Here is a 17776-nt window from a genome sequence, read left to right on the forward strand (position 1 = left end):
CCAGTCATGCAACATTGCATACCTTTAGATCTACATCACTCTGATCTGTAGTGCTCTATCACCTGGATCATTTGCAGATTTAGTCCTCACGGGATAAGGAACATGACCAAAAACAACTGCCAACACCACTAAGCAATTGAAGTAAACATTACTAATAAATCAAAACTAACTGCTTATAAACATTAAAGATCTTAAAAGCAGACAGCAGGTGTACAAGCTCAGGTAATAATGAAAGCTACTTAGACATCGCCCTTATAAATCATCAGCAATGTCTTGGAAAATTAAACTAACCCGTTTGGGATCTTTCATAAAATGTTTGTACTTCAGTGGAAAAATTACAAGCCACAATCATTACTTCACTTATAGAACACTGAATTAAAAATAGAAAACATTGTAGGAAATATCATGTAGCTAAACAAAAATAAATCAGTCGTCAAGAGCGTGCAATGATTTTGTAGTTTCACTCAACAATCTGACTCAACAGCTCAACTAACCATGTTTAAATGTGAACATAGACACGACACAGACCTCAAAACATGGAATAAATGCAGAAAAACTGAAGGAGGTTGGAACACTTCAACAAAGTGTCAGCTCAGCCTCTTCTGGTTGACCACCCATCCACTTTGAACACATTCATCATCTCCAGCAGCAGTTTTGTTTGACTAAATTATGATCGCTGATAACCAACTCATGAAATTAATTGGATGCATAAAAGATGTTACATGCTCCTCAACAAAAGAACATAATGATTTCATTAAGCAAGCACTTTGGGATTCATTTTCTGTAAAATTGCATGGCAAGTTTCTATTCCTCACTTCACAGACACAGATTTCATTACTCAAATCAAGAATATAAGGAACAAAAACCTAAAGAAATACTTTTCAGCAGATAAACTTTACTTTGCTAAATCGTCCAAGACTTTGAGGCAAATGTACAGGGCGGAATTTTATGGCCTCATCGTGCCCGTTTTGCGGTGGGAAAAGTCATAAAATCAGGTGTGATGAGACTAGCGGGGATGGCGCCTGTTTTGCCGCCCATTCCCATTTTACCAAGGGAAAAAAAAAAATTGGCGATCGGAACTCTGCCCAAAATGGGCAAAACGTCAATTTTTGCATTCATCACAATACAATTAGCGAGCTTCACTCCCCATTGTCCCAGCTCACCTGCCTTTAACAACCTCGTTCGCTGCAGCCGAATCAGTCAGGAAAACACCTCAAGACGAAAAGTTGCATTCAGGCGCTTGAGCAGGGTGAGCGAGGAGGGCAAGTCTCTGCTTTCAAATTGCTCCGTGCAACCCTCAGGGAGGGTTGTTGTGTTTTGTAGTGGCTATGTTGCATTTCAGGTCGGAGGTGGGTCCTGTGAATGTGTGGACGGGATGGCGGGGGGATGCTGTTGTTCACAGGGTCCAATGTCGGTCTCTCAGGACAGACCCGGGTCAGAGCTCAGATCTTAGTGCTGACTCTGGGTCCTAGTGCAAGCAGCAGCAAGCACTGTTGCTGGTGGGGGATGGGCAGGAAACTCTCTGAAGTGGCAGTGCTGCAGCCTCAGGACTTGTCAAGCAGCACAGTCTGTGGCCACTATTGCATGGGTTCTGGGCCACTATTGCATGTGTTTGTGAGTGGGGGTGGTTGGGGGTGGTGGTGGTAGGGGGGTGCTGTGTTGCCATTCTGGGAATTGTCGGGGGGTGTATGGGGAGTGTGTGTTGTTGGGGTCTGTTGAGGGGGCTATGGGGAGTGTATGTTGCTGGGGGGCTGTAGGAGGGGGGGTATGTGTGTGTGTGTTGCTAGGCTGGGGGTGAACGGAGTTCTTTAACCTCTCTCCATCTGTCTCTCCCCTTCCCCACATTCCCCCCTGCCCCCTTTAGATTGATGAGATGGCATTTGCAATGCAACCAATTGATCTTGTTGTTCTTTTGATTGCTGCTGGAGTTAAAGAGGAGGAGCAGGAGGATGAATTGTTGGCAGAGGAGGCCCAGGCCTTACCACCATCAGGAGTGGACGGAGACGGCCACCGGAGGTAGGACGTGGCCACCATTCGCCCCGAGGTGGGGGAGGCAGGAGAAGGAGGGAGCTGAGACCCTTGCAGTCCACACCCGAGAGTCCTTTGAGCAACTGTCAGACGTTGTGTGCCGCCAAAGGAGACAGTGCGACACCTGTGCCATTTGTTGCAGGACCTGGCACGGGAGGGGGGGCATCCACTCCCGGTGGCTGTGAAGGTTTTACCCCCACCGGGTCCTTATAGAGCGCCAGTGGAGACCTTTGTGGCATTTTCCAATCATCCATCCACAAGTGTGTCAAGGTCGTCATGGATGCCCTGCATGGCCGGGCTGGCAAATTTGACCTGGGCCAGGCCCAACAGGAAGTCTGGGCTGCAGGAAATTGTAGCCATCGCAGGGATGCTAAATGCGCAGGGGATTATAGACTGCACCCACGTCATCCTCAAGGCCCTGGTGAAGAATCCAGGAAGATTCATGAACAGAAAGGGCTTCCATTCAATAAATATGCAGTTGGTGTGTGACCATCAGCTGAACATTATTCACATCTGCGTCAGACACCCTGGCAGCAGGCATGGCAGTTTTATATTGAGGAGCTCAGATGTCCCAAAGGTCTTTGAGCAGCAAACCAGGGTGCAGGGTTGGCTCGTGGGATCATGGAGTACCCACCTCAGACTTAGCTGATGACGCTTGTGCGGAGGCCCAATATAATGAGGCCACGTTGCCACCCATTCAACAATGGAGCAGTGCATAACTTTACATGGCCTACCACTATGTCTTGGTATCTCCCCAGGATGTACATTGAAGGTGGAGGTGGCCAGCTGCCTACTGTGCCCCATGGCCTGTGTTGCCTTGGGCGATCGTCCTCTAGAGGGCTTGGACCTTGAGGGCCCTGCCGGCTTCCAGGTGTCAGGATGTATCCATGACACCCTCTTCATCCCGCTGCCCCTGAGAGGCCCCGGTGTCAGGAAGGGGGGAGAGAAGGTGTAGCCTTGGCTGGAAGGCCTTGGCATAGGCTCGAGCCCTTCCTCCTCCCTTGGCTCCCTTGGGGTTCCTGTGGTCTCCTGGGTCACTCCATGGGACAGCGGTGCTTCTGCAGTGAGCTCCAGAAGCTCCGGTGTCACTTGGCCCTGTCATTCCTGGAGGACCGCCTGCATTCTTGCCATGGTGGCCAAGCCCTCTACGATGGCCACTTGAGTCAGGGACCACCTGTCAATGGCAGCAAGTGCCCTCTGACTGGGCCACGCTCTGCAGCCCCTCAGCCATGACTCTCTGTGGCTGGGCCACGTTCTCAAAGGCTGCAGCCATAGCCCACTGTGTCTCAGCACTGTCCTACTGGGTCTCCTGCAAGCTCTCGGGCCTCTCAGCCATGAGCGGCAGAATCTCGAGAAGCCTGTTCAGTCTCTCAGCAGGGGCCCGCTGTGTCTCAGCCACGGCCCTCTGGGACTCTGCTACGGCCTGTTGTGACTCAGCCATCGCTTGGACCCTGCCACTCATGGTGAGGATTTCCTGCCCCAGGCTTTCCACCGTAGACGCCACCCTTGCAGAGTTGGCCTGGGAACCACACAAGACAGGCAATAGCTGGTCCACCTGAAAGCTTTGGGACTCCTCCCAACAGCCTCGCAGTCGGTCGAGTGTTGCTGTCAGTCCCTCCTGCATTCCCTGGCTCTGTTGCTGCATCTCCAGCAGTTGAGGAAGAAGTGATTGCAGGGGCCCAGCATGTAGCCGGGGCCAGCTGAGTCCTTGCCTCTGGCAGGCCCCCGCCTGCCAGAGGCCTTGGACGTTCCCTCCCCCACCCAATGTACATCAGCAGAAGTGGTGTGTGCACCAGAGAGTGACCCAGATGCCTAACTTGACCCACCGATGAGAGAGTCTCTGAGATGGCAAATTGCGAGGTGGAAGTTGACGCAAAACTGGTGTCGGCCTCGGAGGTCCCTTCAAGGCTTCCTCCAAGGAGTCTTCCAAGTTGTCAGGGGCAGGATGGGTGGGAACAGCAATGGGAGCCGCAATGCCAGATGGCCCGGTCACATTGGGGTCCCTTCCTGCAACACAGGACACAAGGGTAAGTGAAAGAGAGGGAGAGGAATCTGGACTGCATGCAACTTACTCAAGATATCTCCAACAAGTGAAGAATTGGCAGGTGCTCACTTCTATGCTCCAGCCCAACCAGGCTATCGTTAATGGTCCGCATCTCCTCCTCTCCTGCAAGCTTCAGTGCCCGCTCCTCAAAAGGTGGAGAGGACCCAAATCTCAGGCACACCACTCCCTATCTTCACCCTCTCCTGACAATTATGGGTATTCTTCTCCTGTGGCGACAAGGAGCCACGTAAAGTCTGGTGACACAGGTCCTGCAGGGTATCAGGGGGTGGCCCTCAGAGGGTGGAGGAGCAAAGTGCTTGGGGGTCAGGGGCTGGAAGCATGCAGGGGGGTGGGGGGGGAGATCTGGGGGTCATTTAGGGGGAAGATTCTAGATGAGGTTAAAACACTCACCCTTGCTGCCCAGATTAGGTCATTCAGTTTTTTGAGGTACTGCTTCCTGGTTCTCCTGGCCAGTGCCCTGGCACTGACGCATGCCACCGCCGCCTCCCAGGCTGCCTTTCCATCCCTTCCCCTGGGACGGTGTCCTGCTGGGGGGAAAGAGGGTGTCCTGCCTTGCCTCCACCGCCTCCAGCAACCGAGCCAGATCAGCATCAGAAAAACGGCGAGCAGTCTTCCTGGAGGCCATGTCTTCCTGCACTGCCTGCCTGTCTGCCCATCCTGAGGGTTTTTATGGGTAGATCAACTGGAGGCAGTTTAGGCAAGTCATATGCCTGTTAGAACATTCCAGTGAGCTTAATGCAGTTTGCCTCGTTCCCATAGAGGGAAAGCCAAGTCAACACTTGCAGGTGTGCTGATGGAGGGTTTTCACGCCCACAAAGTTGATGAGTGGAAAAAAAGCACTAGGTCCATTGAGTCTGCCCCGCGCAAATATTGTTGCAGCATTTTAACTAGACATTTAAACTCTATCCAACAGCCCTATCATCTCCTGGAAGAGGCAGAAAAACAACAGGGAAATAAGGGAAAAGTATTCCAAAAAAATCCTCTTGACACACTCGGTTATTCACATGGACCAAGTGGGGGCACTTGCCCTCTTATATGATGCACTGTTCTAAAAAATAGTTTTTCTTTTGAATATCTTGCTTTGCTGATGTTTTAAATGTGCTGTACTTGTTAACTCGGTTAATAAAAGCCATGATACTTCATCTTCCTGGGCAAGGCTACCCTAGGCGAAGTCATGTTACAATCATGACGTCATTGGAGCTATTCAAGCTGCAGCAAGCGGAAAATCCATTTAAAAACAGTTCAATTGTTCTTGTGTTCTTGAATACGAGTGAATGGATGGATTAGTGGTGCCTAGAGTTAGGTGGAATGCTCAGTGTGTGAATACAGAAATATAGATTGACCACAGAATGGAGCAATTCTGTCCAGCCTGTTGTGTCCACACAAGAGTAACTTGATTAGTCCCATTCCCTTTCCCCGAAGCCATGCAAATGTTTCCCATCAAGTGTTTATCCAATTCCCTTTTGAAAGACATCATCGGCTCTGCCTCCACCACAGATTTTAACCACTCTGTGTAAAAAAAGTTATTTTTCATGTTGTCATCAGCTCTTTTGCCATTCACCTTGAAGCTCTCTGGTTCTCGACCCTTGCACCAATGGAAACGTTTCTCTCTCCATCTACTTTGTCTAGACCCCTCATGATTTTGAAGATCGCCATCAAATCTCCTCTCAACGTCTCAATGGATGGGCAAACGCCAGTTGCTGCTAACAATCTACCTGTGCTTGCGTGAGAAAGTAGTCGGGTGTGGTGATCAACCTCTGAAAAGATAGAGGCATATTTTCCCTTGCCAGACATACTCAGACCCTCATACCTCTAAACAACTTTAACAGGGGAATTTGATTGTCTGCTATCATACGTTCTTGTGTGTGCCGATTACGTTCTTGTGTGTGCCGATTACGTTCTTGTGTGTGCCGATTACGTTCTTGTGTGCTGTGCTGATTCAAACTGAACCTAACAATATGTTAATCAAATTTCAGACTCAGGAAAGTCTGGAATTTGGAATTTCAGGTTGGCAGCTTCATACCAGGGTTTCTTTCTTGAGTTTATGTTTTGCCACACAAATTACACTGTCAGAAGACCATAATGAACTAGAGGAATTCCTGACAGGAGCTGGCCAGTACAGGCTTACTCCTAGTGCTGAATCTTATTGTAATAATCATGTTTCTACATTCCTACTTACCGTTTCAAATTAAGATTTTTTAAAAATGAATTTTTACAGTATTAATTTGCACGAAATGGCTTTCTAACCAATCTATTCCTGACTTCTGTGCAATTAATACATTAAAGTTTTTAATGGTTAACCCTCACTAAGGGAAGGGAATTCATGTACATAAGAAGGACCAATGAAGAAGATCGCTGAAATATAATAGTTCACAAAGAAAATGTAGCGAGAGGTTCTTAACTATTTATTTTACTGCAAGACAACTTTCTGCTCCCTACCTTACTTGACAGTAAAGAGGTCAGGAAAGAATTCTAAGAAGACTCTAGCAGAACGGACCCAAAAATGCGCCATTTTTCATCTAAAAAAAAATCAATGAACTGAAACTGGAATCAATTACTTCTGAGCTGTTCTGCAAGGGACAGCCAATGCTATAAAGCAGGCAACATTACAGAATAAAATGCGCTTTGGGAACTAAGATGAAAGATGTGATTTACAATGGCTTACATTCTGATGATATACTGGAAACGATCAAGTAACAAGATTTTGAGATCTGAAGCTGGCTGGGTTATAGGAAGTAGGTACAGATTCGAGAGTAGGATTTTTAAGGGGGGAGGAGAGAAACTCCAAGATGGACTGTTAGGATTGCCCCGTTTCTAGACTAAATCAGTCACTTGGGTTTGATTTTTAGCCCCACGATTGGAGGCGGGCAGGCACTAAAAATAGCACCGCGCGCTGGCTTAGAGGTTCCCTGGTTCCATCCCACACATGGGCCATTCTCACTGAGGTAGGATGGGGGATCAGCAGGGCTACCCACCCACATGCGGCGGGTAGCTGATCCGGCTTCTCAATGGCCATTTAAGGCCAATTAGAGGAGATGGACTGGAATTTTCCAGTCAACCTCCACACTGTTGCAAGCAGCTGAAATCAATGTAGCTGCCTGGAGGCAGCCTCCTGACAGCAGTCCAAGGGACCAGTACTCTTTGAAGGCTGAGAGGTCACGCCTGCCTGTCCTTCAATTACTTTCCATTGCAGACTGCTTTTGCTTTCATTTTGAAAGGCCTCCGATTGGCCCTCCAGCTTCAAGTGCCTGCCTAATTTGTGTCCTCATTTTGGCACGTTACTGACTCGTAAAAACAATCTATAACAACTTCTCTAATCACAATCTATCATCATTTTGAAAACATTTATTGAGTCAACCTATAATTCTATTGAAGAAAGTACCAACTTCTTAAGTCATTTTTTTAAGGTTCACTGCGCCTTATCCATTGCTTTATATCTTTCCTATAAGGATTCTCTAACATTGCACACATTATTCCATGTGCAACCTACAAAGATCTGTTTATGGTCATTATCTCCCTACTTTTCTATTCTGTGGCTGAATTTATAAAACCACTGGCAGTGCTACCTTTAATGACCTGATATTCTGGCACATCATGTGCTTTATACGCTATTTAAAACCCTGCCATTGAAGATGTGGCTCCTTTCATGATTTTATTTCTAAAATATATTATTCCGTATCTTTCTACACATTCTTCTTTAATTGGATGGCAAGCTCACCCCCTGGGCAGGAATTGGCATTCCATGGAAAACCACACTGAGTGATTGTTTCATACAGAGTAGGTTCTTAACCCCCATTGAGCCTGATGTTGCGCATCAGAATCCTACAGAGAAAGATCTGCCTCTGGATTTGGCTACCCTGTACAAATTAGTCAAATATGCAGACAATCTTAAGCCTGACAGGGAAGAGGAATAAAGAAAAGAGGAAACAGTCAAGTTTGAAGAGACATCTGAGGATACACAAGAGGAGCTGGATAGTGGCAGATAAACTTCAGTCAATGGGATGATGCACAGGAAGGAAACCAGACAGCCCACATACCCTTGTGAATGGTATAAAACCAGCAAGAGTGAAGTTGAAACAGATTTAAGGGAATAATAAGGCTCAGCATTGAACATTTCTGGTCATCTTGGAGCAGAAAGCAACAAAGCAAAGAGGGCCATATTGCTAAGTCAGCAGAATTTCGCTGGAGAAGTTATCTTAGAGTCGGATGCTGCTCTGCTCACAACTACCTGTTAGACCCAGGATTTGCCTCAGAAACACAATGAAACTGCTCAAAACCCGAAGGCAACATAGAGAAAGACCACAAGGCTGATTGCTAGTTTATGAGAATTGAATCAAGAACAAGGTTGGTAAAGCTTTGAAAGGTGACCAAAGGGAAACTTTATGAAAGTGTACAAGGCAATAAAGGATATGAAAAATGTAAACCATGAGCACTAACTCAAGATGTGTCATTAAAGTAGGCCAAAAAGGACAGAAATTCAAACCCTGGGGAATTTAGGATTGATGTCGAGAGATTTGTAATGACCCAACGAGTCATTAAACACTTAGAATGACCTTTCAGGAGCAAAAAAGTTTGGAGTCACAATAAACAATTGGATGATGTCTCAGGTTTTCTAGAAGGACAGGCTAAGGTAGCCCATAAACTTCTTAGTCTATTATTTATCATGTGTAACCTGAAAACAATATTGAACTGTGACAGACAGTTGATTGGAACCAGCAGTAGAGTAAAATTTAGATACAATCTTGGCCATAAAAGTTGTATAACTAACAACAGTCTACAAGTATTATGTTTCAGGCTTTCTGTTGTGCACTTGGATGTACTGAGCGTTACAGAGATAGCTTTTGCAGAACAAACAAGGATTCTATGATATGACCATGATATTGTCAGCATTGCTCAGAGGAAAAATAAGCGAAACAGCTTGCCCTGTCTTCAAAGGGATAAATAACCAGAACCTTAGCAAATTTTGCAAACTAGGTTAGAAAGAAACAACTCCTGCGTGCAAGTCAAGAGTTGGCAAACCTGAATCCACATGAACATTCCAAGGTGTCTGTGTTGAGGCCATTCTCATTTACCATGTATATTAATGACTTGCATTTAGAACTTGGGTGAATAGCATTGGAAGTTACTTATTGCACCAAATTGGGAGTATTGGCAAATTGTAACAAGAATCATGAAAAGCTGCAAGAGGACATAGATGAGACATCAGGGGCAAGTCAGATAATTAAGGATGGACAACAAATGCTGGCCTTGCAAGTGATGTTCACCTCCTGTGAAAGGATAAAATAAAAGGCAGATAGTTTGGGGATGCAGCGTACTATAGAAAAATATGGAATAATATATTTTAGAAATAAAGTCATGTAAATAGCCACATCTTCAATGGCAGCTTTTTAAATGGCGAGGAAAGGACATGGTGTGCCAGATTGCCAAGTCATTAAAGGTAGCACTGCCAGTGGTTTTATAACTTCAGCCACAGAACAAAAAAGCAGGGAGATAATGACCTGAGAGAGATCTTAGTTAGATTGCACATGGAGGAATAGTTGCAACGTCAGACAATTCTTAAAGGAAATGTATAAAGCAATGGATAAGGTTCAGAGAACCTTAACAAAGTGACTTAAGAAGTTGGCACTTTCTTCAATAGAAGTATAGATTGATTCAATAAATGTTTTCAAAATGATGGAAGATTGTGATCCGAGAAGTTGTCATAGATTGTTTTTACTAGTCAGTGACGTGCCAAAATGAAGGTACAAATTTAAGATGAGCACAAAATGAATTAGAGGTTTGAAAAAAATACTAATCTCACAGAACTGGTTAGAATGTGGACTTCTGTGCCATAAGCCAATGGTTAAACAGAGTCCATGATACGTTCTTTAAAAGGTAATTACGGTAGCTGCTTGATATTAGGAAATATTAAAGAATGAGGGGATCGAACTGGAGAGTGGGATTAGACTGGGTGGCTCATTTTGAGACAAACATGAACAGAAATTTGATGGAATAAGTAATGATGAATCTGCGCTGTCCTATTCTAAAACTGGTATGAAGAGGTTAATTCTAATGAATACAAGAATCTGCATGAAGTCTTGAATTTCATATCTGGTATGCATTGGATTAGTCACAGCCCAATCTACCTGCTCCACTACTGCACATTTTGACCATTTTCTTCAAGATAATCATTAATTTCCGTTCAAAAAAACATACCTAAAGTCTGTTCAATTATATAACATTTAAGTTTTTAAACATTATTCTGCTTGTAGTGAAAACAAAGCATAAATTACTATAAACGCCAGGAATGGTCAGACTTGCACAGCAGCCAATACGAATCACATTGCTGACATAAACATCTTTTGCCTGGCTCGGGTCAATACCGTAATTTCTGGAAACTGCTTTAAGATATCACAACGCAAAATATCACTTCTGTAATTAGATTCTCGGAGTCTTTGTAAATTTATTATTAATCATCATTACTCATGAGCCAAGGGACAATCTAAGCTATTTTCTCGAAATGCTCCTTGCGACAGGACTTCCAACTCACAAGACTGACATTTCCCAGTGGTGGGGGAAAACTTACCAGCTTTGTGACAAATGATTGTTATTTTGCTTACAAAGTAATTGGTTTTGCCAACGAGCATGAGAGTTTCTCCAGTGGGTATGTGAGCCACGGAGAGTAGAAAGGCCAAAAGTTCAATCCTTGCCTTTGCCAATTTAGCAATGCTGCAACTGGTCTCAGTGTCCCCCTGAGTTAGAGAGTAGGAAATAAATTCAGCTTGTATTGCTGGAAGAGCTTGTGTTAACGGAACAAGACCAGAGTCAGACTTGACTATTATGCTCCTGGTCGTCGACTAACTTCCCGACACTCAGTGAAGCCTTCCACATGAATGATATCTACTCTGTCGCGTACATTGAGGGGGTTCACTGGCATCAGAACAAACGTACCCCAGCAAGAAGTTCATTCCTTCAGGGTAAGGAATAAAATTGGGAAGAAAAGAAATTATAAATAAATTTGTCTATCAAACTCTCCACACCCTATTTTCATTCACTGCTGTATAGACAGAGAGGGAGGATTACTTCAAAATGTACCTCAAAGGGTGCAAAGCACTTTGGGAAGCTGTGGCAAGAAAGGCATATAAATTCAAGTTTTTTTTCTTTAAACATCAAATTTCCTCAGTAAACCTACCTGTAAAATTATTGTTTGAAGATTGAATGTGTTTTCTATGTGAAAGGATACTAATGAAGACTGCAGAGAAGAAAAAAGAGAACTTGACTTGTAGGCTTACACTTAAAAACCGGGGAGGCTGGTGTGAGCCGTGTTGGTACAGTGAAATACAACTCCCAGACTTTGTTGATGGAGGTTGATTTGTGCAATAGGATCTCACAGGATTAAACAAAATTGCAAAAGAATCACAAACAAATTTTACCTTGTTAATAAGCGTCATAGTAAAGACAAGCAGCTCAGTATCGGCTCCATTCTTCTCCTCCAGAATTTCAACTAAATTCGTCCATGTCTTTGTGTCTGCAGAAATAGTCAGATGCCAGATTAAAAAGTTTGAAGAGAAACATGGTAGCCAAGCTTTTTAATTTGATCACAGGGGAGGTGGTTGCTTAGTGGTATTGTCATCGGACTAGAAATCCAGAGAGACACACAGAGTAATGCTCTGGGGACGCAGATTCAAATCCCTCCAAAACCTGGAATTAAAAAGTCTAATGATGACCATGAGGCAATTGTTGTGAAAACCACCTGGTTCACTAATGTCCTGGAGGGGAGGAAATCTGCCATCCGTACCTGGTCTGGTCTAAAAGAACCACAGCAATGTGGTTGACTCTTGACTGCCCTCTGAAACGGCCTAGCAAATTATGGGCAATAAATGCTCACCCTACACATCCCATGAATGATTTTTTTAAATCAGCATAAATTACAACGGCAGAGGAAGGCAGCATTACCCATTCAGTATTCAAACCATAAATTCATTCATACATTAATATCATATTCAGCATGGAAGCTGGCCACCTTCTCCATTATCCTGAACGTTCATGATATTATTGCTTTTGAAATTCTGAATCTGCTTTCACCACACTTTGAGGCAGTCGATTCCAGAATATAACAGCTCACCAATTTAAAACAAAATCCTCATCTGCCCCTCATTTTCTTGGCATCAATACAAAGGCACAATTTACCACATTAACATGAATCAAGGGTACACAAACACTGCTTACCACACTAATACAAACTAAGTGTACTATTTACCCTGAAAGTCAGAGGGCCCATCGCGGGGTCAGATGTGAGGCAGCATTTGATTACTTGAATTTTTTTAACATTTGGCACACACATGTGATGTATAACATCCTCTAAAGAACCTTAATTTACTTAATAGCAGCAAGAATCCAAGTACACAAGCCACAATTATTGTCAGGGAGAGGTGACAGGGTCTGAACAGGCTAGTGTCAGGGGGACTAGCTCGGGTAAATGCATGGGGTTATGGGAATAGGGCCTGGGTGGGATTGTGGTCGGTGCAGACTCACTGGGCCGAATGGCCTCCTTCTGCACTGTATGATTCTATGAAAATGGTAGAAAACCATGATGCTCTGGGAGAGGCTGGTCCCCTCACATTGTCACTCACTCTTACTCAGGTCAATGTGAACTAACAGCGGTCAGAGCTGCAGTGACAAAGTGCCATTGCCACCTTACTTGTGATGCATTTTATAATTGTAGCATCATTTCCACAGTTCTTAATTTATACAAGGCACAGACATACTCTGAGATTGTATATCTTCTATTTAAGAAAAAACTTGAATGTTAAACATGATGCAAAGAATCAGGTGATGCAGTAATCCAGCACATGGCCATTCCAATAGCCTTGAGTGATGGAATGGTCAGTCACAGGTATGCACCAATGATTCCCAAAGAACCAAAAGGGAACTCAACCTTTGGTCATGGGGGTGAGGGGAAATAATTAGAAGGCATACCATTGCTGGACACCCCTGCATGCCTATCACTGCTAGAGAATTATGTGTGGTTCAGGGCATCAAAACACATTTGGGTGGGGGCATGCGGGGTGAGGGCAGCAGAGATTTGAACAGGCAACAATATGAAACAGTGCACTTTTGCTACATTGCTAAGTGCCAAAGCCGGAACGTTCAAATAAGCACCAAGCATACCCTGGCTGGTGATGAGAAATTCCCTCCCCGTCAGGCCCTTCCTGCATGCTTAGAGTCTCACCACCTCCACACACTTCCCTCGAGATATGCAGGTAGGTGGATTGACCATGCTAAAATTGTCCCTTGGTGTCAAGGGGACTAGCAGGGTAAATACACAGGGTTACGGGGATAGGGCCTGACTGGGTTGTTGTCAGTGCAGGTTCAACAAGCTGAATGGCCTCCTTCTGCACTGCAGGGATTCTAAGATACTATGATTCTATGAGACGGGTGTGGTGGGGAAGAGACCTCCATCCATCTTCTTCTGGAACATGCCTTGGCAAAGAAGGTGTGGAAAGAGATTAGGTGTTTTTTTTTGTTGAGGTACAGCCCTAGCAGTTCCGTAATGTGCTCCATAGGCTGTTGCCAAGGACACACTCCGAAATAAGCATCAACTGCTCCTGGAGAACTGGCAGCTCGGTGAAATACAAAGAGCTGTTGATGACCGGGAACTGCGGGCCGGCACACTCCAAGGTCCAGGTCTACATGTTGAGGAATGCACTAAAGATTGGGGAAATGGGGAAAGGCCACAAGGACCTTAGATTGAGGCAAAGGGGAAGGGCCACAATCTAAGGTCTCGTGGCATAGTACCCTGAGGTGAGGAAAACCATGCAAAACTCCTTGAGCTGTATGATTAACATGATTTGAATATTGTAAATATAACCTGTAATTGGGAGTGTCGTGAAGCACTTCAGAGTGCCACGTACTGTAATGAAAGAAATCTGCTTTTGCGATTTAGGACGGGAATTTTGCAAGCCCCTCCTAATGGCGGGGTCAGCGAGCCACTGAAATCGCCATTCACATCGACAGGACTGGAAAATCCTGCCAGCGTGAAGGGCTGGAAAATTCCGGCCTGCATAATTTAAATTTGACATTACATAATGTTTTTCTATAAATTTTATGAAGTATATTTTTGGGGGTAAAATCTATCAGGATAAAAGTCAAAACACAATTACACAGGCAGCAATGTTGGCCGCGATTCCCCCATTGCGATCCACAACATTTCTGTCGGGTCGCGATGGGAGACGCACGTCTCCGGCCTTGGACAGGGATTTGCGCATGCACCGGGAACCCCATGCGCATTTCCCAGAGCCGGAGAAGAGTTGCTGGCCAGACCACGCCGGAAACCGGCGAGAAGGCAGGTAAGTAATTTAAATTTTTTCTGCATGTATTTTAAATATGTTTGTTAGTAATTATCGGGATCAGACTGAATCTCCCACCCTGCCAGGAGTACTTCATTCTGATGGGGGTCAGACTAGCTCCCCACATTCAAGGAACTAGCTGAAGACCCCGCCAGAATGAAAGGGGGGGGGGTCAATCAGGACCCCCGCAGTGCTGCCCTTCCAGCCCCCGCCATGGCCTGATCGCAGCCCCCACAACAATTCCCGGGCTAACTCTGACTGCCCCCTGTCCCAGAGCACCCCGATGTTCAGGACCCACCCCCCAGCAGTGGCGATCCCCCGACCCCCCTCACCCTGGCAGACCCACCCCCCCCCCCCCCCCCCCCCCCCGGGTCAAACCCCCCTGGCAGACCGCCTCGCCCCCACCCCAGCCCACCCAATCACTGCCCTCCCTCCATCCCAGACCAATCCCCATGCAGAGTAGTAGCGGGACCCCCTGCCCCCACCAATCGCCCCTAGGCCCCACCCATTGGCGCCCCCAGGGCATGGGCACTCTGGCAGTGCTAGCTTGTGTTCCCGGCACTGCCCAAGGGGCAAAATGCCCAGGGGGCACCAATGGGCGGGGCCTAGGGGCGATTGGTGGGGGTAGGGGGTCCCGCTACTCTGCATGGGGATCGGTCTGGGATGGAGGGAGGGCAGCGATTGGGTGGGCTGGGGGGGGGGGCGAGGCGGTCTGCCAGGGGGGTTTGACCCCGGGGGGGGGGGGGGGGGGGGGGTCTGCCAGGGTGAGGGGGGTGGGGGGATCGCCACTGCTGGGGGGTGGGTCCTGAACATCGGGGCGCTCTGGGACAGGGGGCGGTCAGGGTTAGCCCGGGAATTGCTGTGGGGGCCGCGATCAGGCCATGGCGGGGGCTGGAAGGGCAGCACTGCGGGGGTCCCAGCTGGCCAGCGATCGAGCTGGTCAGCAAACGGGAGGTTGACAGTTTGGGGCCACTGCGCATGCACAGAGCTCCAGAACTGTCAAACTCCGGTGTGAATAAGCCCCCTCCCCCTGGGTTTTTAATGAGATTCCCGACTGGGACCCCTTCAGTGCACAGAGTGCGGAGATTCAGGTGAGAAGCTGAACTGACAGAACAGTCGGGATTTAGAACAGTTCTCCCACCAATTCAGCACTTTTGGGAGAATCACGGCCATTATCCCCGATTGTCCTACCACACACGGGGGCTGGGGGTAAATGGGCTGTTGCTCAGGGTCAGAATTCTCCGACCTCACCTGCGGCTGGGATTCTCTGGTCCCGCTGCAGGGAACGGAGATTTAGCTGAGCACCAAATTCTCTGTTCTTGCTGGCAGCAGTCGCGGGGTGTGCGAGACCGGAGAATTTCAGCCCAGAACTTGCACACAAAATAGCAGGTTCAAGAACATGAGTTGCTCCGGCAGCAAACTGTATAGTCACATTAGCTGGACAGCAAACTCGTCACTGACCCCATTCTGAACCTATCCTGGGAGAAAAATCGAGAAAATCTCAAAAAGAAAACAAGGCAAAATGGGAAATTCAATAAAACTTCATTTTCCTGGGCATGCAGGTTCACTAGACACTGGTTCATTCACAGAGTTAAAAAAACAATGAGAATCCTGTATTTACCTTTTGCAGAATTCAAGGATAACAAATCAGGTTTGATACTCATGTATACAACAGGAGAAAAAGACTGAATGACAAAATAACGGCAGACAACTTAGGTGTTCAAGTTGGTGGATACAGAAATTAATGCTTTGAAAACAAAACAGTAATTTCATTGTTAATACTTCACTTTTGGATTTTCTGTTTAAATATTATTGACAGCAATAAATAGAACTTTGGAAGTACAGCACTTGAGTATTGCGGAAAAAGGACATTTTGTCAAAGCTTTTAATCTTGCACTCATCAGGACAATCACCAGAATATAACTTCAGGGGAAACAACAAATTTATACTATATGAGAAGAGAGTGCCGATTGGTTTGCAAGTGGACTCTGATTGGTAAAGGCATTGTCATGGAAAATGCACCAGTTAATAGTGACAGACAGTTAACTGCCAAGTATTGATTGAAAATTTAAACCAGGCAGCTTGACTCTGATTGGTCAAGGCATTGCCTTGAGGAATGAACCAGCAAATGGTGATCACTGCTAGAGAATAACATGTGGTGCAGGGCATAAAAACACATGGGGTGGTAGCGGCAAAGATATGAACAGGCAGCATTATAAAACAGTGCACTTTTGCTACATTGCTAAGTGCCATAATGAGAACTTTCAAACAAGCATCGAGATGTAGTTTGGTCCTTCCTGCATGCATAGAGTCTCACCATCTCCGCACACTGGCCTCGAGATGGGCACATCCAATGAAAGAATTTTTAAAAATTACATGGCTGATGTGCCTGGTCAGGCCACTCCAGACACCATGAATGTGGGAAAGGCTTGATGAACCAGCTGCTCTGTTCCTGCCTGTCATTCTCATATCTCATAAAAGTAAATCAACCCTTTAAACCTGTTCAATTAGACCATGACTGATTTGTATCTTGAAGGTGGCACAGTAGCACAATGGTTAGCACTGCTGCTTTACAGTGCCAGGGACCTGGGTTTGATTCCCGGCTTGGGTCACTGTCTGTGTGGAGTTTGCACTTTCTCCCCGTGTTTGCGTGGGTTTCCTCTGGGTGCTCCGGTTTCCTCCCATATTCTGAAAGACGTGCTGGTTAGGTGCATTGACCCAATCAGGTGCTGGACTGTGGCGACTAGGGGAATTTCAAGGTAACTTCATTGCAGTGTTAATGTAAGCCTTACTTGTGACTAAGAAATAAACTTTAATTTTATTCAATCACCTTTGTTGCATATTCCCTCATACTCTTGCCCAACAAAAATCTTACCAATAAATGTTTACATTGCATTTGTACACCAGTCAGCAGTGCTCATTGCATCCATGTAAATTAACCCACATGGTATTCCAGTTTTCCACCACTGTTCTCCCCCAGCACATTCCCCCCCCCCATCCCAACACATTTCCTGCCCCCCAATCCTGATAGCAGACCATGTAAGTCAGTGCTAGAGGCCCATGATCACTCTCAATGTGTGGTTTGCATTCTAACATGGTAAGAAAGTATAGGATTCCCATTGCTTGCCTGCACAGATTACATCTGGGCACAGAGCGTTTTAACAGCTGGACAGATAAACAAATAGGATAGTCGACATTGATTAAAGTGAGTCAGAGACAGAGATCTGAAGAACGTGTAGAATTAACATCTGCAGTTGTGGCTGGTTCTTTCAATTTGTTAACTTTCATCCAAACTGGCTGCACAAGTTCAACATGGTTGATCGGTCGCAGATTTTTGAGGTCTATCCGGTTTAAT

At 46.0% G+C, this 17776-nt stretch overlaps 1 protein-coding gene across 6 annotated transcripts in view; it reads right to left on the reverse strand.

Moving 5' to 3' along the window:
* Positions 1 to 17776, reverse strand: part of fhod1 (formin homology 2 domain containing 1) — a 322304-nt gene that overhangs the window by 136946 nt on the left and 167582 nt on the right. For all 6 annotated transcript variants that reach the window (XM_078211000.1, XM_078211005.1, XM_078211004.1 and 3 more), the window contains exon 8: positions 11506 to 11600. In XM_078211000.1, the coding sequence (XP_078067126.1) occupies positions 11506 to 11600 (95 nt within the window). The remainder of the gene's footprint in view (positions 1 to 11505; positions 11601 to 17776) is intronic.

The sequence above is a fragment of the Mustelus asterias genome, chromosome 4 (genome assembly GCF_964213995.1).
Source record: "Mustelus asterias chromosome 4, sMusAst1.hap1.1, whole genome shotgun sequence".
Classification (NCBI taxonomy): Eukaryota; Metazoa; Chordata; class Chondrichthyes; order Carcharhiniformes; family Triakidae; genus Mustelus; species Mustelus asterias.